This window comes from Lactuca virosa, chromosome 6, assembly GCF_052849685.1.
Source record: "Lactuca virosa cultivar CGN04683 chromosome 6, Lactuca_virosa_CGN04683_v6, whole genome shotgun sequence".
Classification (NCBI taxonomy): Eukaryota; Viridiplantae; Streptophyta; class Magnoliopsida; order Asterales; family Asteraceae; genus Lactuca; species Lactuca virosa.
Window position 1 is genome coordinate 197,357,521 of NC_136431.1, and position 26,182 is coordinate 197,383,702.

Consider the following 26,182-nt stretch of genomic DNA (forward strand, 5'->3'; position numbering starts at 1 on the left):
AATACATTGATCGACTCAGGATCATGGATATGATAATCCATATATACAAATTCTTGTTTCATGCAACTTCCGATTATCATACATATATTTCTTTATACTTTCTTCTTTCCTCACATTTCACACGTTCATTTTCATTGTTTTTCATTAAAACCGGATTTTAAAAATTCAAAATGATTTACCAAAAATTTAGATTCAAATTAACGATTACAAAAAAGCAGTATACGTGAAACATATTTGACTCGTGCTATAAAAAGAAAGTCGCTTTCGATTTATTTTGCATTTACAATTACAATTAATCTTATCTTCAATTATTTTTAGCCAACAAAGCACGTTACAAATCGAGAAAGGCTGCTTCAAAAGTAAAGTTGTTTTGCTTTGCTATAAGCCTATAATCAAAAGAAATATTATGTCTCATCACGTTTAACCTTTTATTATTTTTTTAAGAGATAGAGAATGAAAAGCACAAGAGAGTCTCGAAACTTGAAAGGAGGTCACGTTTATCTTACAATTACAATTAAACCACATATATTTCACAGTTTGCATATTTCATTAAATTCCATACATTCGATTTTAGGAAAAGAAAAAATAAAAAAGGAGGGTTTTTTGGTAATTTGATAGGGGTTGAGAGAGAATTACGAATTAGCCCATGGCATACTTTTGGGTCCAGCTTCTTGCTGTGGTTTCGTACTTGTTTCTGTCTGTTTTGTACATGTGCGCTATTTCAGGGACCAACGGGTCATCCGGGTTTGGGTCGGTCAACAAGGAGCATATTGACAGCAAAACCTAATTATCATCATCATCATTACAAACTTTAGCTGCCGATATTTATTTAAACATTATTTTTTAAAAGATCAAAAAAAAAAAATTAACCTTGGAGATAGTTAGAGCTGGGCTCCACTGTTCTTTTAAAATATCAAGACAAATGCTTCCGTTGCTATTGATGTTTGGGTGGAAAACCTTCGTCCTGAAAGCTACCTACAAAAGGGCATAAATGTAATTTAACAAGCGGAAAGGGAAATATATTAGTTATAAAAATGATCGAATGTAGGTATAAGATCTCTTTGATTGAAGCAGAGGGTTACCTTAGGTGGCTTAAATGGATAATCCGGAGGGAAATGGATAGTAACTAGAAAAACTCCACCAGCATAAGGACTATCTGGAGGACCCATGATTGTTGCTTGCCAATGAAACATGTCTTCTGCCACTGGGCCTAAAATTAAATTTACACATAAAGATGATTAGACGATACACCTTTGGAGATTTAAACAGAAACAAGATAATGTATTTTCGGTTTCTAATTACAAATCAGGAAGTTGTTGGTTGAAAGCATATAAATGTTAAACAACATAATGTTTTTTTCTTCGGTTTCAATGTGATCATTTTAAGAGAAATGATAGGGATCAGAAGTGAAGAGATTTAGGTGTTGTTTCTTTTTGACTTAATAGGGACATGACTTAATGGAGATGGTAGACAAGAAGGTTTTTGGATGATCTGATTCTGATCTAGAAGCTAAATGACATGGTATGCCCATAATGATAATCCATTTTGTTGGGCATTCACAGGTGAAAACCTTGATAAAGCACAAATTGACCATGATCTATCTGATTCTATCATATAACATCAAACGAGCAAACCTACATAAAGAATTGATTCTCTCACACCTAAAACAGACGACTTTTCTCGACATATTAGACCATCTACCTTAAAGTTTCAACAGAATCGCGAAGCAAAAACCTGTAATTTAGCTTTTCCACCAAATCAAAGCAAAATTCTAATCAAAGAACATGTATCACCACAATAGAGGACTCTCAACACAGAAGATTATAAGATCAAAACCAGACGTTCACAAAAAGAAAAGAAAAGAAAATAAAAAACAGGATCTAACAGATCGATAACGATGACGTACCTGCGCTGCAAGAGGTAGGAGGATCTTTCTGAAGATCCTTGAGCTCTTTCAAGATCCGCTTCGAAGCCATCGCTCAACACCACAAGGAAATCCTGGATTTTCAGCAATTTATACAAACCCTAACTCAAATTAGAAGACGTAATAGCTACTCACGTATATACATTAGAGATCGAGGAGATAATCGAAAGAAAAAAAGCAGATTCAATCACCTTGAAGATCCCCTCACCCCTGGTTATCAAGATTCCGTGAATAACCGGAGGAAAATGATTGTGTTTGTAGAAAATGGCTTTATATAGATACCCTCTTTCAGAGGGTGAGTAAAACGACATTATGTAATTTTTATATTGTTATCTTCGGTAAAAGAGTTATACATGTGTGTAAGATATAAAATCTGTTATTATTTTCTATAGTTGAATAAAAAAATAGTTATTTTTTAAAGATATTAACATACTACATTACTACATGATTTTCAACTAAATTCTGTATTGCTGTGTTGTTTTATCGAAATTGTATTTTAGTTTTGGTAAGTTTATTTATTTTTTGTTACCTTCCAGTTGTTAGCATTTTCGAGTCCAAAAGCTACTTTTTAACATTTATTCTCAAAACAACATTACATATGTTTTTCAGTGTGCTATGTTTGATGGGTTTAACCCAAAATTTTATTTCGAAGGCACATGTTATGTATGTATGTAATGTATGCGTCTGAAATGTCGGATTTCGGATGTGTTTAGTTCGGATTTTGGATATTTCTAATTCTTTCAACCTCATATATAGGCCCATATTATAATTACTTGGTTAGTGACTAAGATGTGTCATATGAAAATATGAAATGAGTTCAAAAGGTACTACGTGACGGATAAAAGGAGTCTGAAATGTCATCTAACTGAGATTCCAAAATCGTAGTAATCCAACAATTAATTTTGAGGACATGGTTAAATCGGGAATTCACCAATATATATATATATATATATATATATATATATATATATATATATATATATATATATATATATATATATATATATATATATATATATATATATATAACGAGTCAAACTATTATAATTAGATAACTATTTTATATCTTTGTGTTTCTAAATATATGGATTAAATGAGATTGTTAAGAGGATATAACGAGTCAAACTATTATAGGTCCAATTAGATAACTATTTTATATCTTTGTGTTTCTAAATATATTGATTAAATGAGCTTGTTAAGAGGATATTACGTATTATAGGTCCATTTAGATAACTATTTTATATCTTTGTGTTTCTAAATATATGGATTAAATGAGATTGTTAAGAGGATATAATGAGTCAAACTATTATAGGTCCAATTAGAAAACTATTTTATATCTTTGTGTTTCTAAATATATAGATTAAAATGATATTGTTAAGAGGATATAACGAGTCAAACTATTATAGGTCAGATTACATAACTATTTTATATATATTTGTGTTTCTAAATATATAGATTAAAATGAGATTGTTAAGAGGATATAATCAATCAACCTATTATAGGTACATTAGATAACTATTTTATATCTTTGTGTTTCTAAATAGAGAAACACAATTTAATCAGTTTAATTTTCTTTCTAAATATATGGATTAAAAAAAGATTGTGAAGAGGATATAATGAGTCAAGTGTCAAATTAAATAACCAAATGTGTTTGACAAAACTAGCTTATAGCTAGAAATTATAACTTTTAGTTGCAAAAGTGTTTGTCAAAAGTCAAAATTACTTTTTAGTTTTTAAATGTGTAAAATTGGATAAAAACCAAAACTAATAACTTTAAAAAGTTAAAACTCTCAAAAGATTACTTGAAATAACTTTTGAAGTGAAAGTTTTTTTTTTTTTCGTAAAAGATCTAAAAAGTTGCATGTTGAACATGCCTAGACTATTGTTATTGTGTAAAATGAAATAAAAGTTCATTAAATGGACAAAAAAATTATATTATCATTATGGTGAAAAAATTTGTTCTTAAACTTTAAAATAGACTAAAACGAATTGTTATATTATATATTTAACTTAATAAATAATAACTTCTTCTGCAGTTCCATAATAATAATAATAATAATAATAATTTCGTCTTCACATATTTACGTTTTAACCGGAAGTGGATAAAGATTATAGAACACATTAAATAACAAATCAAATTGGATGTAGCTCCAAACAAATGGATCAAGTTGTTTGACCCTCATCATGTTATCTTTGATGCCTGATTAGTAAGTAACCAATATAATAATATAACAAGGGTATACAGACTCATGATTAATAAATATTTTTGCAAGACTATGTGATTGTAAAAGGTATTAAAAAAACAGAATTAACCTTCCATTTTTGTTATAACTTTACAGCAAATGCACCATTTTTGTCAAACATGAGATTGAGTATTGGTTATAGTAACCTCGAAAATGGTTAGAAAACGAAAAAACAGAATTAACCGATTTAAGTAAATAAATAATGGCTTAAATAAAAAAAATAAAAAAATTAAAGACCTTTTAAGTAAATTACGGAAAATATAAGTACTGAAATTTCCCTTTTTTTTAGTCTCTAAACCACTAAAAAATGATAAAAGTATACTTAGTACTCATACAATATAAATAAGTCTCCCACCCTGCCTATCACAAAAACAAAACTGCAAATTTTGATTCGGATTAGCATTATCGGTCCAAACTTTGATTTTGTTGCGAGTTTGGTCCAACTTGCTTTGAACTATTTTATAATGATGATTTTGTCATTACTTTTTTAGTTTTTTATTTACTTGATTAAAATAAAAATAATGATTATCGTTTTCTGAAACTGAGTTTTCAAATAAAAAATCCGAAAACCTTCAACGAGAATGAAACCAAATCGGTGCAAATGATGGATGTTCTTGGTATGGAAAGTCACACGATCGTCTTCGTCATCACCACCGTAAGCCATCATTGAGTTCAAATCCCTTGGCATCGTCGGTTTTCTGTTCTAGTTCGTCATTGTCGCCGCTACATTCCAGATTCCTCGTCTACCTTCGTCTTTGAACGAACTTGTTACAGCGTCGTTTGGGAGGGAGGACGGTTGATCTGTAACTCGATAAAGACGATGGTTGAGGCCAATGAAATAAGCTCGGTTTGCTAGAAATCGAGAAATCGTTTGCTAGAAATCGTTTACAAACGATGGCACCTCAACGGAGAAGGAGAGAGACGGGCGACTAAAACCCTAAACGGCGTCGGATCTGAAAAACTGTTTGAGCTACCATACGACACCGTTCAAACCCTAAACGACGAAATCTGAACCCCTACAACGTTGCTCAAATCCTTTCATCGTCCGAACCTGAACCCCTTCGTCCCCTTCATCATCGTTGTCGCCTCTACAAACCCTAAACCCTAGATATCTCACCAGATCTATTCATCGTCATGCTCATCAAATTGTCACGTCAACGGAGAAGTGGCAATTTTCTAAATGTCGGTGTCGTCGGAAAACCGATAGATCTCGCCAATCTCGAGGATGGCAGATTTGTGGGTCGTCAGAGATGGCATATTTGAGGGAAATGAGAGTTTTGAAGAAAAAATAAAGAGAGAGAGGGGGGGGGGGGAGGGTAGGGGTATTTTATTTTTGTTTTTTTAATAGTTTTTTAATTTTTGTAATAAAAGAAAATGGAAAATAAAATAATAAGGGGCACATTCATCATTTAAAAAAGTTCCAAAAATTTTGGACCAAACTTGGAACAAAATGAAAATTTTTGACACAGTACAAACATTTTTGGACTAAAATAACAATCATTTTTGGACTAAAATAGCAATTTTCAGCTAACCACAAGGACCATTTTTACAGTTTTGTCTAGCACAAATGATAAATATCTTCTCCATAAATAATAAATAAAAACATAAATGGGATTTTTGTTACCTTTCCCTATTTAACCATATATCTTACAATAATCACTTAATTACCATATTTTTAATTCATAATTTTTTTAAATCCAACAAAAATAGAAAAAACAAACCAGAAATTAAACTGACCCACAAGACACCACCACACCTAACCCATGGCATACTTTTGGGTCCAGCTTCGAGCTGTGGTCTCATATTTGCTCCTATCGGTCTTATACATATGAGCAATCTCAGGGACCAAAGGGTCATCCGGGTTAGGGTCTGTCAATAACGAGCATATCGACAGCAAAACCTAATAATAATACAAAAAATGTCAAACTTCCTTTATTTTTTTGTATCCATAAAAGCAATATACTTGTACATTTATTTTAATTTTTTATCACACTTTCTTGATCGATAATAGCAATACGTAACTCATAATTGCATTGTGCATATATTTTCTTGACATATAATAGCAACGTACTTATAACTCTTTACACACAATAATTTTACTTGGGTTATTAATGATTTTATGATACAAACTATTCAAATTATCTTTACAACCTTTTTAACTCTTTAAAAAAAAGGAGTTGTAAAAAAGTTTTTGAACCTTTTTAAACCTCAAAAAAATCATCCTTTTAAACATTTTTCTTTAATTTTCAACATTTTATTATGTTTTTTCAACCTTCCTAGGTTGTAAAAAAAAGTTTAAAAATGCTTGTAAAAAAGATTGAAAAATAAGTTTAAAAAATTGTGTAAAAAATCTAAAAAGTTATAAAAAGGTTTAAAAAAAGGTTGTAAAAAAGTTTAAAAAATTGTGTAAAAAGTCAAAATTTATAATTTTAAAAAAAAAAAATGTTAAAAAAGGTTGTGAAAAAGTTTACAAATTTATTATTTTACAATATTCTAAAATAATTAAGATTTTTTGCAGAAACTTTTTATAGACTTTTTACAACCACTTTTAAACATATTTGACAAATTATTTCAAAACCTTTTATAAAAACAAATACAACTTTTTTACTATTTTTTACAACTTCTTGTTAAAACGTTTTTTTTTTTACTATTTAAACATTTTTAACTATTTTTGAACTTGATTTACACCATTTTTAAACTTTTTTTACAACCTTTTTTACTCTTTTAAAAAAAGAGTAAGTTGTAAAAAACTTTTTGAAACTTTTTAAACCTCTAAAAGAATCATCCTTTTTAAACATTTTTATTTGCGTTTCAACATTTTTCAACCTTTTGCTTATGTTTTTTCAACCTTCATAGGTTGTAAAAAAAGTTGTTAAATGTTGTAAAAAGACATTGTAAAATAAGTTTAAAATTGTGTGAAAAGTCCAAAATTTATAAAAAAGGTTGTAAAAAAATTTTAAAAAGTTGTAAAAAAATATTGTAAAACAAGTTTCAAATATTGCGTAAAAAGTCTAAAAAATTATTTTAAAAAATTTAAAAAGGTTGTAAAAAAAGTTGTAAAAAAGCCTACAAAAGTTTGTGCAAAAAGTCTGTTTAAAATTTGTAAAAAAAAAAAAATAATTTTGGGTCAATTTTGTAAAAAGAATATTCAAACCAAATTTGTAACAAAGTTTAAAACTTGGGCCAAAAGTATAAATACGTAAATGACTTGGCAAACTTGTGAGTATGCTGCTATTCTCTGCAATTTGCTTGGTTGTGGTTCATTGGGTAGATGGTGACAAAAATGGAAAGAGCCCACAAAATAGAAAATATCATGAAACAGGGCCCCACTTACCTTGGAAATGGTGAGAGCTGGGCTCCATTGTTCCTTCAAAATATCAAGGCAAATGCTTCCATTGCTGTTAATGTTTGGGTGGAAAACCTTTGTCCTGAAAGCTACCTATCAAAGGACATAAATGTAACAATGGTGAAAAGGGCATTCACGTCTTTTGCACATCCGATAGAGACAGAGAACAAGTCTCTATCACAATAATTGCAACTTTTGTTTTATCCAATACACACAGTACAACCTGTTCTGTTGTTATGTCTAGTGAGACATGCTCTATTAGAGAAAATTGACATTAACTATAAAATCAAAATTATTTGAGGATATAAAACAAAGATCACCACATATATCTTCCAAAAGCAAATTACATTTGATGAATGATGATTACCTTAGGTGGCTTAAATGGATAATCCGGAGGGAAATGGATAGTAACTAGAAACACTCCACCAGAATAAGGACTATCAGGAGGACCCATAATGGTTGCTTGCCAATGAAACATGTCTTCAGCCACAGGGCCTAAAATCCCATTACAGAAATAAGGGCTTTCAATAAAGATCCACATGTATGAACATTTACTCACATTCATAAATTTTTTCAATTAAGAACATATGCATATTTCAAATGCCCATTGTTCTTTAATAAATCAGGTTTTGTACATTCTACTTGTGATTTGCCTCTGAATTTTCAGCCCAGTGAAAGAGACAGCTTACTTATCAAGTTATCATAGTTTCAATTTACATGAAAGAGACAGCTAATTTAGGGATATCCAATAATTGAAAAAACTCAAACTCCTGCTACTAAAATTTTCTAACCACCATTCCAGAAAAGTCATGAGATACTAAGCTCTGATTACATTTATAAACCCTAATCAAGGTGGATTGGGAGGATCTCATCTAGAAACTAAACATAAATAGGGTGATTGGATTCTGTAATCATTTTAAACCTCAAAGTTGAACTAAAAAGTTAGTTACTCCGCAACTTTTATCAAAAAACTTATACATCAATATCCTTCACCTACCTTCATAAAAAAGCAGCTTATGTACCTAACGATCAAACCATGGATCCCTAATTCTCAACCTAAATGGATAATCAAGCGCAGAAAGCTACGTACATAACAAATATAAACATATAGAACACGAATCAATATCCAAAACTTCACAAAGCCGCTAAAATCAGGATCTAAACAGATTGATAGCGATGCAATACCTGCGCTGCAAGAGGTGGGAGGATCTTTCTGAAGATCCTTGAGTTCTTTCAAGATCCGCTTCGAAGCCATCACTGATCAGGACAAGGAATTCCTAAAGTTCACAAAAGTACAAACCCTAACTTAAATCAGAATACATCTAACAACGATGAAATTGCGTACATAATATAGCTATAATTCTACGTTAGATACGAAAGAGAAGATAAAGATCGAAAGAGGAGCAAATCACCTTGAAGATCCTCCACTTCCTGTCGCTATTAAACTTGTTACTATTCTGAATAATCGGAGGAAACTACGGTGTTTATAGAAATGGGTTTTATAAACAGATATTCTTTTCTCTTTCAGTGGGCTCCCATCGTTTGATTCCACAAAACTTGTTTTTGAACGGAATCATGGATTTTGGTTTTAATTTAATTGATTCGAGCGTTAATATTAGATTAACTCTAATTTAATAATTTTTTAAAAGAAAAGGATTAACCTTTTTTTTTAATAATTAAAATTTTATCAAATCTCCAAAAATGTTATCTGCAAAATAATGATATAATCTGTAAAATTGATGATGGTAGCATTATTTGACCATTTCGGGTATGAATTGATAATGTTATATGTGAAAGGGTTAAAATTTTATTATTTTTCGTACAAAGTATCTTGAAGATGTTAGAATTTGAAGAAACTTTATTGACGGTGATGTTATAATTTCTCGAAAGTTAAGTTTGTAATCAATGTAACAACAATTTGTCTCGTTTTCGTTTGAGCAGGTTCGGTCTTGAGGATTCAAATGTCCAGGACGAATCGGAAAAAAAAAAAAAAAAAAAAAACCCTTAAGCCTTAACGTGTAACAAATTAAATTACGTAAACTAATTTTTTTTTAAATGGCGATAAACTTTATAGATAAACTTATCTAGAGCACCGACGTCAACATTTTTCTTTTCTTCATCTAGTTTTCCTTTTTTAGATTTTCGACTACCGGATGGTTATTTAGACTTCATCACTACAAGTTCATCGGTTCAACTTTTAACATTCAACATTCATTTAGATTTCAGAATTTCAACACTAACTAATAATTGTAATATGATAAAGTGATTTTGATAATCTGTTCATTCAAGTATAAATGCAACCTATTCAAATTCAACATTCAAAATTTCTAATAACATAAAGACATTATACATTCAATTTCTGATAAGTGATAACATTCAATTTCTAATAACATAAATTAGTCAACTTATGAATTTTGCATTTTGGAACAAAAAGAATTCTGAATTCTAAAACAAAAAGCAAACAAGATATATGGATGATTGAATGTAGAATGAAATTGAATGACTTTACCTGATTAATAATCGTCTAGTCGATTAACAGAGAGTGATTTATTGGGCTTGATCGATTAACAAACTTGTTGATTCGCTGAATGATCGGTAATTGACAGAATACAATTACAATCGCTTTTGGCTTGGCTTCTGTGTTGCATTCCCAGTCCCATTCTCACGTATCTGCTTAAATTGTCGAGTGGACTTGGACAAACCTAACATGGATTTATTTGTTGGGCCTCATAGTATAAACAAAAAAATTGGCCCATCAGAAAAAGGATCTTGTGTGTATGCTTAGATTGCATTTGCTCTTCACCGGCCATTTGAGTAATAGGTTTTACAATTTTATTCTATCGTATTGATGTAAGTTATGAAAATAAAAAAATAGTGTCATTCATGATTTTTTTTATCACTTTCTTGTTACACAAAATATAGTAACTAATCAATGCAAATATATATTGTGTTACACTTTTAGAGTTTCGACAAAACAACAATTCTATCTTAATAAAATAAGATTTGCAAAAGATCATTAAGACCATCTGCTATACTCTCCACGATAATGGTCGTGGAGAGCTTCCAGACTGGCCACCACGAGCCACCACTCTTCCATGGAGTACTCTCCACGATGAAGAAGAAAAGAACGAAGAGAGAGAGAGAGAGAGAGAGAGAGAAGAAGTAGAAGGGTGAGAGAGAGAGAGAGATGCCTTCGTTGTTGTTCGTCGTCTGCATCACGAACACGCCCGACCACACATGGTCGGGGTAGTGTGCACGGGCGTTTTCCGTGGCCACGTAGACCACGAGTTGGTTCGTGTAGTGTACACCGGACGGCCTAATATATACAAGTAATCCTAAAACAAAAAGCATGTGGCAGCTACATGCAGTCGGTAAGATCAAATGATGGTATAACACCAACTTTTGTAAAAGAATATACAAAAAAAAAACATCGATTCAATCGAAATAAATATTATAATGACATGTCGGCACTGTAAGCAAACATTCGCCATGTAATTGATGCTACCTAGATGTTTTGGCGACTTCATCTTAAAATTTCTCAAATTTTCATTCACGTCATACCGTGTAAAACTATCTTCCGAAACTATACTGAGGTATATATTTAAAGTCATGTTGTGGAGTCACATATTGCCTAGTATCTAATGACTTTGACTATTTATAGGAACATAAACCTAGTAAGCAATAAATAATACAAAAATTAAAGAACTTATAATCAAAAACCACTAAAAAGTTGTATGTTTACTTGTAGGAAAATTAGGTTAGACATCTTTACCAAGCCTTAATCAATGTTCATATTAATTGGCAACATATGTTAAAGTATAAGACAGTAGTAGTCTATATATATATATATATATATATATATATATATATATATATATATATATATATATATATATATATATATCTGATGACAAGAAGCAAAGCAAGAGTATCCAAACGAGAATCTCTATGTCAACTCGCACCCTAAAACTTCAATCAAGCAAGCAAGTATTTTACCCTTTCTTGGTGAATAAGCAAAAACCAAACCCCTAAGGGGTGTTCTGATTCGCAAGATGTTTTTAAAAGGAATAAAAATTGTTAAAATAATTAAGAAAAACATAACCCTTAGGTGACGTTTTGGCTCGAAATCGACATGTACATATGGGTGTGGGTATAAAGGAGAGTCGTATAGGGTGGGATAAGGTAGGTTGGGTGTGGGCATAAAGGGCTAGGCTATTAGAAATCTAGGGTATTTCGATTGTTTGGAGTTACTGAAAGTCGTGATTGAACTATCAAATTAAAGTATTTCGATGGTACTCTCGAAATCTCAATTAGATAAAATTTAGTGATGTTCCAAGACAGAGAATGTTAATGTGATGATTCTTATGTGTACCAGATTAACGAACAAAAACGGGTATAACACCCTTGTCTGAAAACTGCCAGAAAACTGTCATAAGACATTTTCAAAACTGTCACGAAACTACCACTAAAACGGTTTCATGTCAAGGGTAAACCATCAGGGTCAACGTCAAGGTTAAAACTTGATCAAAATTCTCAAATTTGGATGTTTATGCATTTTTCATAAAGCAATATTAACTCAGCTAGGGGCTCTACCCCTTGGACCCCGGTAAGGGTTGCCATCCCTTGGACCCCGCTACTAGGGGCACTGCATATGGATGTGAATTAAAACCGAAAAACTGGATTAGAACCGGAATCGGAACCGGTTGAACCGAAATATGCTTATCTAGTCCGGTTCTTGGGTTTAAAAATTTGTCTTATCCGGGTTTCGGGTATTCCGGGTATGGATCCAACGGGTCCGGGTAAACCGGGTAAAAAAACCGGAACCGGGTAATAAACTGGAACCAGGTAATGGGCTGGAACCGGTGATTATCCAGGTGTTTTTTATTTCTATATCATATTTAAGTTTTGACCCCTTCAATCATATAATCGTTTTTCGTTTTAACTAATCTTTTTAGTTTTTTAAGTTTTTATGCCTTCCAAGTTCTTTATTATAGATTGATCATTTGTTACATCATGTTCATCTATAACTAAGAGTACAGACTAGTTTATCCATCAAAAACTACATTTGATAAAGCAAGTTCGATCCAAGAGATCAAATAAAATATTAATAAATCTATCATAACCATATATAAGCTCGATCTGAAAATATACACCAAACTTTGACTATAGCATAGGTTGAAAAACTCGACTTTAAATTACTAAAATAGAAAAAACTTTACTAAATTAGAGCCTCAAATTACACAATAAAAGCTCTACTGGTTGGCATATGTTACTCACCTCGATTTGATTCTCCAAAATTTCGGGTTTTCGGTTCTATTTTCGGATTTTTGGTTATTTCGGATCTAATACACGAATCTGGTTCCAATTATGAATTTTCGGTTCCAACCGGTTCCATACCCACTTTACCCGGTCCGAAACCCGGAATCGGTTCCGGTATACCGGTTCGGTTCTCGGTTTTTATGCGTCAATTCCGGTTTTCCGGGTCCGGGTCAACCGGTTCGGGTTTAGACGCACTTTAATCCATAGCGCTGCCCACTGACCCTGTTGAAGCCCCTAAATGACAATGTACTTTGAATATTGAATAAACTCAAACAAGTATACACTCTGCACCACCCTTACTTGTTCAATGTTTATCAAGATTGCATTGGTCAACAATTAATCCATTACACTTAAATAATATTAGTGATACAAATCACCAACATAGGCTTGGGCGTGTGGTTATGAGTGTGGGGATAAGGTGGGTGTATTTCGAGTAACATACTAGAGAAATGATATCGCACAACTTTAGGTTTATGAGAGATACATGCATTGGAAGGCGGTTGTGTTGTTGATTATCCTCTAAATAATATATTGTTAGGTTGTAAAGGCTGATTGTTTTTGGTTCCACTCCCACAAAAAATAGTCTTTGTTAGAAAAGTCTAGGGTTGTGCATGGGTCGGTTTAGGTCGGTTTTGGACCCAAACCCAACCCAACCCATAAATGGTCGGTTTCTAGTTTTCAGAACCCAATAAAATCGGTTTCTGGTCGGTTCGGTTTCTCGGGTTCTGAGGTCGGTTTTCCGGTTTCTTGGGTTCAACCCATATACTCACGGGTTCTGGGTTTAAACCCATATGTTTTGGGTTTTAACCCATTTCTATAAACGAAACAACAAGCTAAATGTAACATCCCGAAATTCAGGTACAACTATTTAACCCTTCTCTTTTGTCAAGATTGTCAAGATTAGTCCCTGAGTGGGAAAAGTTGCAAATGAGTACGCCGGGCGTACTGGAGAGTACGATGCGCGTACTCATGCGCTTGAAATGGACGCGGACCCTTTAAGGTACGCTGGGCGTACAAAAGTTACGCTGGGCGTAACTGGTCCAGATGCAAAACCTAAATGAGACTTGTGCACTATATAAGGAATGATATGGCCTTATCCTCAGCCACCATTTCAAAGAGAGAAACCCTAAGAGAGCATTTCCTTCGTCCTAAAGCTTGTGTGTGAGTGTTTTGAGCTAAAAGTGCCTTTATGTGTTAGTGAAGAAGAAGAGGAGGTTCTTGTGAAGGCTAGAAGTTGGAGTGCAAGCTTGGATCTGAGTTCTTCAGAGGAAGGAGCTTCACTTAGAGGTAAAAAGCTCAGAACTTTCCTCTTTATTTTGGTTTGGTGTTTCATGGTCCATTTCTAGGGTTAAAGTCCCAAAGGTGGAGACTTTATGAGCATAAGGGACTCCATGGACCCAGATCTGTCCCATTTCAGTGATATATGTGTTGTAGATCCATAAAAATCCCAACTTGGTCGTCATTAGGGAGTCATGTTTGAGTTATGGGCTTTAAAGTGTTGGAAGTGGAATGATTTGGGTGTTGGTGACTCTTACAGCCATGCAAAGGCTTAAAGTCACCAACTTTATGGATTAAGAGGCTAAGGGGTAGTCAGATCTGAAAGTTGGACCTGTGTCTTAACTGTTTAAGACCCCAAAAGCTAAGGAGTCTGAAACTGGGAGTTACGCTGGGCGTAATCCCAGTACGCGCGGCGTAGGGGGTCGCGTTCCCTGTTTCTGTGAGGTCGCCGGGTACGCCCAGCGTACAGGTTCGGTACGCGCAGCGTAACCCGGAGAGTTGACTTTTGTTGACTTTTAGGGTTTGGTCAAACATTTGGACTTTTGTGTCCGTTGAGGGGTAAAATGGTCTTTTAGCCTTCTGAGAGTGCTAAGAGAGGGAACAGTCTAGCCTTGAGAGTTGTATTGATTAGAGTGCTTATTCCATGTGATTAGGCGGAGGCTAGAGCAGATTTTACCGAGTTCGAGATTACCGAGTTACCCGTGGTGAGTCTTCTCACTATACTGTACCTGGAAGGGTACCTATGTGTGACCGGAAGGTCTTGTATGCTATGATGTATGTGCTATACGCGGTTATGTGATATGGGTGACCGGAAGGTCTTGTATGCTATGATGTATGTGCTATACGCGGTTATGTGATATGGGTGACCGGAAGGTCTTGTATGCTATGAGATGTATGTGCTATATGCGGTTATGTGATATGTATGTGCTATGTATGTTATGTATGGACATGGACCGGAAGGTCAAGATGATATGGACCGGAAGGTCAAGAGGTTACGGACCGGAAGGTCGATACGGGTAGGACCGGAAGGTCTACCGGGATTTGGGACGGAAGTCCCTGAGACACATGGATCGGAAGATCCTACAGAGTTATGGCCTGGAAAGGCGTATGTGTGGTATGTGGTATTTTGGGAAACTCACTAAGCATTTATGCTTACAGTTGTTATGATATGTGTTTCAGGTACTATTGAGGATCGCGAGAAGGCGCCGACATGATTCGTACACACTTACGGAGTTTATGTTATTGCGATTCTGGGACATGTTTTGTTATGACACAGTGAATACATTATGTTTTGTGATTGAAAGTATGATTTAAAAATGAAAAATTGTTTTGAAAATTTACGTTGTTACACTAAATACTTAAAAAAAACACCAAATTGAAGTTAAATACTTCCAAAAACATGAGTATTACAACAAATAGTCTATTACAAGTTACAACCAAAGCCCGAAATAGTCTATTACAATCAAAACACAATCAAGTATGGGTGGTTTCTAGGGTTGGATGGGTTGGTTTCTTGGGGCGGTTTGTCGGTTTTAAGTATGAGTCGGTTTCTCGGGTTGGATGGGTCGGTTTCTGGGAAAAAACCGAAACCGAACCTGATTTTTCGGTTTTAAAAATATCAAACCCTAACCATCAGTTTCGGTTTTTTCGGTTCCGATTTCGTCGGTTTTAATCGGTTTCTCGGTTTTTTGGTTTGGGTTTGCTCACCCCTAGAAAAGTCGTTCCTTGCATGGTCTGGGTGCAACCTACCAGGAAGAAATTTTTTGGGCCCAACCCATCTACACTTTTATGGTCAAAATCAAGTAAACTAATTTATATATGTAATCTTGATATAATTGTAAACATTGTTTTGAAATTAATAATAAACCCTTTTTAGTTCCGAATGTAGCATGATTATATTAATCATATGAATCTCAAAAATCTTGTGTATTCTCTTTTACTTATTATATTTGTTTATATACGTAACATCTTTTATGTCATGTTTTGAGCAATTTGGCTACCACCTTTAACTTTTATTTTTATTCTAGTGTTGAAGGAAAATATTGTACCAAAAATTTTAATTTCTCAACAAAGATAATTTGTTTAAATTAATGACAAACGACACATATTAAAACACTTAGTTTTTATCAAAATTAATGTAGACAAGTGACTCATTTATTCAAAAAGAATTTGACTTATGACTATCATCTTGTTTTTTTAACGTGTCATACTCATAAATTCAAAAAGAATTTGACTGTGTCAGTAAATTTAATACGTAAAAAAGAAATAGAATAAGGTCAGTAATTTAACATTTAATATACCAATAATTCAGATATTAATATGTGAAAGATGTAGAGTAAAATAAAAACAACTCACGCACAAAAATAATAATTTAATTAACCACCAAAACAAATAAAAAAGTAGAAATTAAAATCAAATCTTGCATACAAAATAATATCATAAAAACTTTGCAAAGATACAACTACAACACATTGATGACATGAAGTAATCAAACTCCAATTCATTGAGATAATGAAAGAAACTCCGGCCACCGGAGACTCATCAAACACCCGAGGCCTCCATCTCCAAAGCCTCCGGCCGTGGCGGTGTTGAACTTTCCTGGAAGCCTGTCCGCCTAACACCCTCCACCATTTTGACCACCTCCACCATCTTCGGCCTCTGATCCGCCACTCTTGCCACACAAGACATCGCAATTTGCAACATCTCCACCATCTCCTCCTCAATGTTGGGGTATTTTAGTAATTCAACATCAAAAACTTCACCCGTCCACTCTTCCCGGACCACCGAGTGGACCCACCGGACCAAATGGATGACCTCATCGCCGCTAGTGGTGTGCACCGGTGACTTTCCGGTCAAAAGTTCAAGTAAAAGAACACCAAAGCTATAAACATCCGATGGTTGAGTGGCTTTCCGGGTGTCGGTAATTTCCGGTGCCCGATAACCGGCTGCCCGAGCAATTGGGGCAGCAATTTGAGACATGATTGTTGATAAACCGATATCGGAGACACATCCGTAATTTTGGGAATTTAGAAAAATGTTTGATGATTTGATGTTGCCATGAACGAGTTTTCCGCCTGAATCAGTGTGGATTCGGGCAATGCCCCGGGCAGCTCCGATGGCTGCCCGGAGACGGGTTTCCCATGTTAATGGAACCCGGTCTTCGCCTCTTTTACCTATAAAAGTTGAAGAATAATTAGTCGACGATAAAAAACAGTCGGGATTTGACTTTTGAGGGTAAATGGGTAATTTTATATATTTGAAATTGACAATAGTGGATATACGACAAAGGGAAAGAACAAATGGACCAAAATATTTATAGTAAAGATTCCCTTATCTCTCACATGGATTGATTCTTATCAATCAATAACTTATTTCTCTCTATCATGGATAATGCAATATTCCACCAAATAATAAAAACTAATTAAAAAACAAAAAAACATTGTTTTTTCATGATTTATTCTTGAATAAGACTTGTGAGGTTTGATCTTGAACCTTTCGGTTTCAATAAATTCTAACATGGACAGGATTATTTCGACTTGAAAAATCATAATCAAATAATTATCCATTTAATTTATTAAAATAAAAAATAGTCACGTAATTTTATACTTATCTTCATAATCAATTTCTCAATGCAAATGCATGTTACATGCTTCTTAAAATCTAATTATTTTGTCATTAAATAATCAGAAAAAATTATTGGATTATTACGACACCCTTCTAATCACCATAGTTAAAGTATCATAATGCAAACATAATTTCATAATTAAAACAAACACATAGTTAAATGAGTTTAAAGATATTTGATTATTTTAATAAATAATCATAAAGCCATAAACTATTTTTGTCCAACAATCAAACCGATTAATCAAGCACCCTACTACAAAAATCAAGAACCATTGCTAAAGCATCAAATGCAATCAATATATCATAGCTAAAACAGAACACAATCAAACGAGTTCAAGAAATCTAATCATTTCAACCCTAAAGCAAGAACACAATCATATTTGGACCCCAAATAATCAGAAAATCATAAACATCTTTTGTCAAGCACTCAAAACGTTTATCAAGCACATTTCAAAGAAAATCAAGAACCAAAATCACCATTACCAAAACATGAAAATGCAATCATAATATCATAATCAAAACAAGAACAAGAACAAGAACACAATCACATAATTTCAAGAGAGAAAAAAACATACCATGTAACATTGCAGCAATACTTCCTTCACCATAGTACTCACAAACAGTAAGCTTTTCATCTTTTGAATAATAATAAGCCCTCAATTCAACCACATTCTCATGTTTAATACTCCCAACAATCCCCATTTGCTGCTCAAATTCCCTTTTCCCAACACTCAATTCCTTCAATCGTTTCACCACAACCGAAGTCCCATCTTCAAGAATCGCCTTATACGACATTCCGAAAGTACCCTTCCCCAAAACCTCAGCAGAAGCTCTCAACAAATCCTCCAAATCAAATGCATAATTACACCCCTCAAAGAAAACCAATCTGTTATTCGCATCTTGGGTTCTTGAAATCGCTTTCTCGGGAGACATGTTGCCTTTTTCGAGTTTTGAAGAAATCCCATCTCGATTCGTCTTTTTTAAACAATAAATTATCCAAAAGATTGCGAAACCAGTGAAAACGACGGCAGAAATGGCTACGATTATGGCTAAAAGTGCTTTTTCGTTTAGCTTTCCGCCGTTTTTAGAGGTGGGATTTGGTTTATGCGTCGGCATAACAATTGGGACTTCATCGGTTGAATAGATTAAAGACAAATTGTTGCCGGAAAACACTGATTTTGGAAACTTGTGGAGTGATTTTGGGACGACGCCGGAGAGATTATTGTTTGATAGATCGAGAACTTGCAAATTTTGCATACCCAAATCAGGGATTTCACCAATGAGTGAGTTATTAGCGAGATTCAAAGCAGAAAGATGGGTTAAATTCGAAATGGAACTTGGAATTGACCCTTTAAATTTGTTGTTTGAAAGATTAATAATGGTTAGATTCTTCCAAACGGAGAAATCAAGAGGCAATTCACCAGAAAATTGGTTAAATTGAAGGTATAATAACGACAAGTTCTTGAGGTTATAGAAGTCAGAAGGAAAAGTGCCAGAAATACCATTGGATCTGAGGCTCAAGATCTGTAAAGCTGAGAGTCTGCTAATGGTGTTCGCCGGAATGTTGCCGTGAAACCCAACTCCGGGAAGCCGGAGAGCAACAACACGTGACCCATCTTCACTGCACGTGACTCCAGTCCATTGATTACACACAGTACTTGAGTTTGAATCCCAATTTAGTGAACGTGAGTGAGGAAAATTGTTCATGAAATCCAATAATGCTCTTTTGTCATCTTCAACAACAATGGCGTTTGCTCCAAACCAGAGCAAACCCATTAAACAGAGCTTGAAAATCTCCATTTTTTTAAACAATTTCTGAACGAAACTCACAGAGTGATAAATACAGCTGAAAAAAGATAAGAACCTAGTGAATCAAATCGAAACCCATTGAAGGAAAAGGTGAAAAATGTCGACTTTTTTTCAAAAATGGCGAAGAACACAACAAACCCACATGTAAAAAGGTTGTGAATATTAAAAAACAAGTGAAGAAAAAGTGAGCGATTGTTGAGAGAAAATGGGGTTTAAAAATGGAGGATTGTCGAAGGTGAAGGGGGTCTGAATTGGGAGGGGTGATTTTTAATTTAAAGTAAAAGGGTTTAGAAACAGCAGCACAAAAAACAGAGCTTTTACTTTTTGTTGGTTGTATTTTTGTTTGTTTCTTCTTTAACTTTTGGGTAAGAGTTGGAGAATCAAGAATTTCATCTGGAGGAGGAAAAACAGTAAAAAAACAATCAACTAAAATGGAATTTTTTTTTTAATACATTTGGAGCTTCAAGATCGATTCCATTAATATGAAACTGATATAAATACTATTTGTTTTAAGGTTTTATGTGTAAATAGACAACACTTTTCCTCCATTAAACATTATTGTTCACAAAAAGATACAATTCATAATCATAGGAAAGACAAAAACACTCGAACTTTTTATTTCAAGAAATATTTTTACTTTTATTGGTTGTTGTAGTGGTATCCGTATTTGTGAACAAGTATTTATTGTAGTATTTTTTTAAATAATGGTATTTTATAAAATACCATGGAATTTACTAACCATAGTTATTTATTTTAACACTTTTACCATTTGACAAACAAAAAGGGTAGGTTGAGGAGTACTCATTGCCATGAGGACTTGGTTGGAAAGAAATCATTGCCCTGATAGTAAAAGAGTGGTTCTTATCAAGTTTTCATCATGAAAACTGAAAAAAAGTAAAGAAAATAGTACATACATGTATATGGCACATTGGCACTAAGTGATTGATGTGTAGTCCATATATTACTTTCTATTCAAGTCGTATTAACTTTTTTTATAAATTTTTTTGATGGTTCACCGTATGTATAGTTTGTAAAATGGTATAGACCAAAAGATAAATTACATACATATGATTATGATATGCTATATATCTAATAATCTAACGTCGTGCATTTGCTTGTAGCATAAACGAGATGAGTCGACTCTCAAGATCATCTCAAACCCTTTTATATAAGGTTCAAACCTTACGCATATAAAATGTTAATAGTGTTTCACAATTGACCTTCTATATCGGTCATAAGCAATGTTTTGAAAACCGGACAGGACATTGAACCGGTCGTCTTACCGGTTCGATGGTTCAACTGGTTTGACCGGTTGGACCGGTCCAAAAAACCGGATGAACCGGAATATATATATATATATATATATATATATATATATATATATATATATATATATATATATATATATATAACAACTTAAAAAAAGGAATCATGGTTTTATATTGGAATTTGACAAATTTTTATGTAAAGCAATGTAAACTAATCCCACATCGGTGGATACATAAAGTGGAGCTGGCAATTTGTTTATAAAAATAAAGAACTATAGAGTTTATCCATAAAACAAAGATATTATTTCCCACATCGTCGGTAAGTACAATCTAGATAGCAAACTCGGTTTTTATAAAATCAAATGAGTGCCGTTCTAGTATTATTGCTATAAATGGGCCGCGCCTTGAGTTTGGTAAAGGATTAAAATATAAAAGAAATCAAATTTTTTCAAAAAAACCAGTTTTTTAGCTGGTTAAACCGGTCCGATTGAACCACGGTTCAATGAAAACCGGCGGTTTTTTCACGGTTCAATGAAAACCGGCAGTTTTTTCCGGTTTGATATGCTACCGGTTTTTAGAGTCTTAAGAACCGGAACCAGCACCGGTTTCTGGTTGAACTGGCCGGTCCGGTCCGGTTGGTCCGCTTTTCAAAACAGTGGTCATAAGGCGGATTGACATAGGTTGCTTAGAATGTATGGTTTTATCATTTTTAAGACATCTCAAACTTTATTCTATTTTTATATATAAATAAGAAATTTCAGAAAAAACACTACACTTTAACCATTTAAGTGAAAAACCACTACTTAATATTTTCAAAAAAATCACTTGTATGGTGATATTTCTAAAACTTTTTAGAAATACCATTCATATTCTTTTCATAAAGCATCATTTTTTAAGAAAGAAATATTTTTTTTATCAAAATACAACGTAATTTCTTATCATGGAACCGAGTTTGTTAACAACTAGGCTGAAATGGAATATCAAACCATTGATTGCTTAAACTTTAGGAGTTTTTTTTTCTTTTTTATGCTCGATTTTCATATATAATAAATCAAATTGACCTGAAAAAATCGTTTTTTCTAAAAGGAAAATATAAAACAGTTGGTATTCTCAAAATGACTTTATTTTTCAGTTTCAAAATTTTTGTTTTATTTTCGGTTTTTTGTATAGTTTTGGTTTTTCTAAACATCTATGTTAACTAACAACTTCATATTTTTTTCAATTACAAGAATCCGACATACCTATAAAATCGAATCGCGGTGATTTGAAATTATATAAAAATATCTTTAAAAGGATAATTTCTATATAGCTCAAAAAATACCTTTAAAATTTGGTTTTAGTCAAAAATCGAACCAATATCATCCTAGTGCTTAACAAACTCGGTTCTATGATCAAAAATTATGTTGTATTTTGATAAAGGGTGTTTTTCTTTAAAAAAATATTATTTGAAAAGTTATTTTTAATGTTAATAGGTTTTCTAACAAACTTTTATAAATATAAAATATTTTTTGTGAAATAAAAATAAAATACTATTTTTTTAAGAAAACGGTTGAAAATATAGTAAATTTTTAAAATATCTCAAATGAATATTCATAAGTTTTTTTTTAACTATACCTAATTTTACTAACTTAACATACAAAAGCTTTTAGCCTAAATTGAAAACTTGCATGAAGTTCTTTACAAGTATTCCCAACCAATGTTTACTACTTCTTTCAAGGTCGAGAGTGTGAAAATATATGATATGAAGTTTACAATGTGATTAAATCCAAATATAGATGCAACATTTTTTGGTACTAGTATAATACATAAAACAATTATGGATTTTACAAATTAAATAAATACGTAAGAACTAACGTAAATTAAGTGGCCAAAATGAACCAAATAAAAATTTCAACACATAAATTAAATAAAATATGAATCACTAGATTAGAAACGAATCAAAACATCAGTCCAAAAGAATTAACCACGATGGAGTGATGCTTCTTCTCCAATATCGACATGTAGTCAAAAATTTGAGAGAGATGTAGATATTACTTAAAGATGTATTTTGAAACATCCCAAAAATACCAAGTATAATTTTTTTTGTTTTAAATCAACCAAAACAACCATTCATTCATTCATTAAGCCCAACAAAGTATAGAAAGTCTCAAATAAATATCAGAGTACAAAACAATGTCATAAAATGCTGAACAATTGTGGATGCGATGCAATCACGTCGAGCTCTTCCCTTTGGAATCGGAAGTACGTGAAACATAAACATAAACCGTAAGCACAAAGCTTAGTGAGTTTCCCCAAAATACCACACACCATACATGTTGGATTAAGGTGTCCAAGCCAATAATTAAATTGATATATTCTTGAATTATAAGCAAAGTCATTTTTGGGTTGCCCTCAAAACTAGTATTTGGATAGAATGACTTTTGGAGGAAGAGGCTGATTTGTTAATTTATTATATAATTAACAAATTAATTAGAAATTGAAATAAACAATTTATTAATATATTAATTGAAAATAATATGATTTAATTAATAATTAATCAGAAATTAATTGGAACTGATTGTGGGATTAATTAGATTAATTAAATATGCAAGGACTGAAACGATAATTGTTCAATAGCTGAATAAGAAGGTATTCCAGAACCTTCCAACCCCTTGAACAAAATTTAGGACGATTTTTAGGGTTTTTGGAATATTCTTTATCGATAATTAGGAAACTAAATAATTCCGGATTTGAAATAGTATTATTTTATTTCAAATTAGGGTTTCTAGGGTTTTCCTATTGTTAGATGCATTTCATGCATGCATTTTGTAGTTTTAATCCATAAAAGTACATTGCATTTAGGTTTAAACTCATGCATTTGCATATTTCTCGGGATTTTTCATGATGCAATTCCATTCACACACTTTTGTGATATTTCAGGGACTTTTGAAGGAAGGATCTTAGTTAAGGTGATGAATAAAAGATATTGACAAAGTTTCGGGATCATTGGAGTGCTCTAAAATGCCAAATTCAAGAAATCATAAAAAGAATACAAAATTTCAGTGTCCCGAGCCTTCCAGCGCTCTAAAAAGTCCTTTCTATTCTTTCCTTTTTATATACCCTGCTTGGGGACATATTTCCAACTATACCTACGGGTCTTTGCATGTTAACTTCAGTCCCCCGAAAAATGTCTAGAAGCCCCTCACGGTAATAGACTGTGAGATGTCCCACCATAGAAAAAAGTCAAGGATGAAAATATAAAGAAATAGGCCAAACAAATAAATTAACTAGAGTGTTACGTGTTATCTTAGTTATATATAAAAAAAATTGCTATTAAGTTAATCTGTGACCTTTGGAACTCGAATAAGTAAACTCCGAGGGGTGTTCTACACCTAATCGCCTAAAGCAAAATTGTTTGGGACTGATTGGGTTGAAAGTTCGCTACACGGGTTCCATAGAAAGTCATGAACTTAATAACCAAATAAAGCTAATCTGTGGCCTTTGAGGTTCGGGCAAGTAAACCTGAGGGATCTTTTTAAATCTAGCACACTAAGGTCATTTGACTTGGATGTGTTGGTTGGAAGCCCGTTACATGGATTTCAAAGAAAGCCATGAGCTTTGTTTGTTTGTAAAAAAAATGTAATTAGGAAGTTTGTATATATTTGTTTATAGTTAATTGAATAATTTGTTTAGGAAAAATGCTTGGCTGCCAAAAGATTCCTTTGGACTTGGATTTGAACTTATGACATTAGGATTGAATGTTAACTACTTTGACTGGAGTAAGTGGTTTGAAGTTTGTAACAAATCTGGGTAAATATTAGGGAATTTTTAGAAAAGATTTTTCAGGAAAAGATTGTTGTTGACCAACAAATAGCTGGAATCGGTCATTGATATATTTTGTGAAACAAAGATGATTAAGCATGTTTTGTCACATACAATTTCACGAGAGTAAGACCATAGTTTGTTCCATGAATTGGCTTGATAATACTGAGTGGGAACAAATGTTGTGATCTTTGATTCTGTTAAGTTGCATTAGGGAGTGGCCAAAGTCTTATTTCTATTGATATATAATTTGAGACTAAAGCCAAGTTGACTCAAGGCACGACAGGTATATTCTCAACTATGGTACAAAAACAGAGTTAATTGGGTTGGATTCTTTTTCATGTTTGTTTTGATTTCTTGCATTAAGTTTCAAAAAGTTTTGACTTTGATTTTCTTTTTCTCTCCTTTATTCTATTTTCTCTAGTTTAAATTTTTCTTGTTTTTTCTTGAGGACAAGAAAGGTTCAAGCTTGGGGAGATTTGTTAGATGCATTTCATGCATGCATTTTGTAGTTTTAATCCATAAAAGTACATTGCATTTAGGTTTAAACTCATGCATTTTGCATATTTCTCGGGATTTTTCATGATGCAATTCCATTCACACACTTTTGTGATATTTCAGGGACTTTTGAAGGAAGGATCTTAGTTAAGGTGATGAATAAAAGACATGGACAAAGTTTCGGGACCATTGGAGCATCGAGGAGGAAGTTAAGAAGAAAATAAAGATTTTGACTTTATAGACATTTACACGGCCGTGTAAATGTAAGCCTTGAGTTTACAGGGGCCGTGTAAACGCATACTCGTGAGCAATGTACTTCGAAGGCCTGACATATTTGAGCAATTTACTTTTTGTATTTACACGGCCGTGTAAATGGTCAGTTATAGTTTACACGGGCCGTGTAAACGTGTCGCTAGTTTTTAAAACAGTTTTATTCTAATTTAAAGAAGATAACGGGTGGCAGAAAGAGGGGGATCGTTTTGGGGAGTTCTAGGAGGCGATTTTGGGAGCTTTTTGAAGACAATTGTTTCTTGAAAAACACTTGGACTTTAATTTGTAAGACTTTAATTTCAATTTCTAGGTTTGTGTTTGTTCTAGTCATTAGTGGCTAGAAACCTAATTCTCCAACTTTATGTATTGACATTTGGATGTGATTCCAATCATATGACTTGATGTTTGCTTTCAATTTTCTATCTAGTGAATTTGATTTTGTCTCAATCGAATGTTTGATTCTAATTGTGATTCTTATTGGCCATTTGAATTAGGGTTAGATTATTCAAGTTATCTAATTGCAAAATCCGTAATTGTTTTGTAAATTGTACTAGGTAACAAGCACTAATTTGATTTCTATTGAATGAATTTAGTGTAAATCTTACTCACACACTCTTATGCTCCCGAGCTTGTGAGGAGTATTGGGTGTTGTTGGGAACATTCACATAAAGTTTAATGCAATCTTTCAATCTAATTCTAAGAGCTTGTTTAGATTAGGTTAGTAAGGTTAGGGTTAATCAAAGAGCTTGTTTTGGTTAATTAATGTGGTGAATGGGAAGTGTTAGAGCTTGTTAACACTTTC

The 26,182-nt window shown here is 33.0% G+C and overlaps 3 protein-coding genes across 3 annotated transcripts; all 3 read right to left on the bottom strand.

Moving 5' to 3' along the window:
• Positions 1-454: 454 nt before the first annotated feature.
• Positions 455-2,230, bottom strand: LOC145119697 (ubiquitin-conjugating enzyme E2 10). The gene is made up of 5 exons (XM_079055405.1): positions 2,116-2,230; positions 1,907-1,998; positions 1,083-1,210; positions 871-975; positions 455-783 (listed from the first exon to the last, which is right to left on the bottom strand). Exons 2-5 carry the CDS (start codon positions 1,974-1,976, stop codon positions 640-642), a joined length of 447 nt encoding a protein of 148 aa, XP_078911531.1. The 5' UTR covers positions 1,977-1,998; positions 2,116-2,230; the 3' UTR covers positions 455-639.
• A 3,505-nt stretch (positions 2,231-5,735) lies between these two features.
• LOC145119410 (ubiquitin-conjugating enzyme E2 28) lies at positions 5,736-9,063 on the bottom strand. Its single transcript, XM_079055078.1, has 5 exons — positions 8,926-9,063; positions 8,699-8,790; positions 7,881-8,008; positions 7,502-7,606; positions 5,736-6,067 (listed from the first exon to the last, which is right to left on the bottom strand). Exons 2-5 carry the CDS (start codon positions 8,766-8,768, stop codon positions 5,924-5,926), a joined length of 447 nt encoding a protein of 148 aa, XP_078911204.1. The 5' UTR covers positions 8,769-8,790; positions 8,926-9,063; the 3' UTR covers positions 5,736-5,923.
• Positions 9,064-16,466: 7,403 nt separating this feature from the next.
• Positions 16,467-19,800, bottom strand: LOC145119318 (putative inactive receptor kinase At4g23740). The gene is made up of 2 exons (XM_079054955.1): positions 18,310-19,800; positions 16,467-17,283 (listed from the first exon to the last, which is right to left on the bottom strand). Exons 1-2 carry the CDS (start codon positions 19,532-19,534, stop codon positions 16,652-16,654), a joined length of 1,857 nt encoding a protein of 618 aa, XP_078911081.1. The 5' UTR covers positions 19,535-19,800; the 3' UTR covers positions 16,467-16,651.
• Between the last annotated feature and the right edge of the window lie 6,382 nt (positions 19,801-26,182).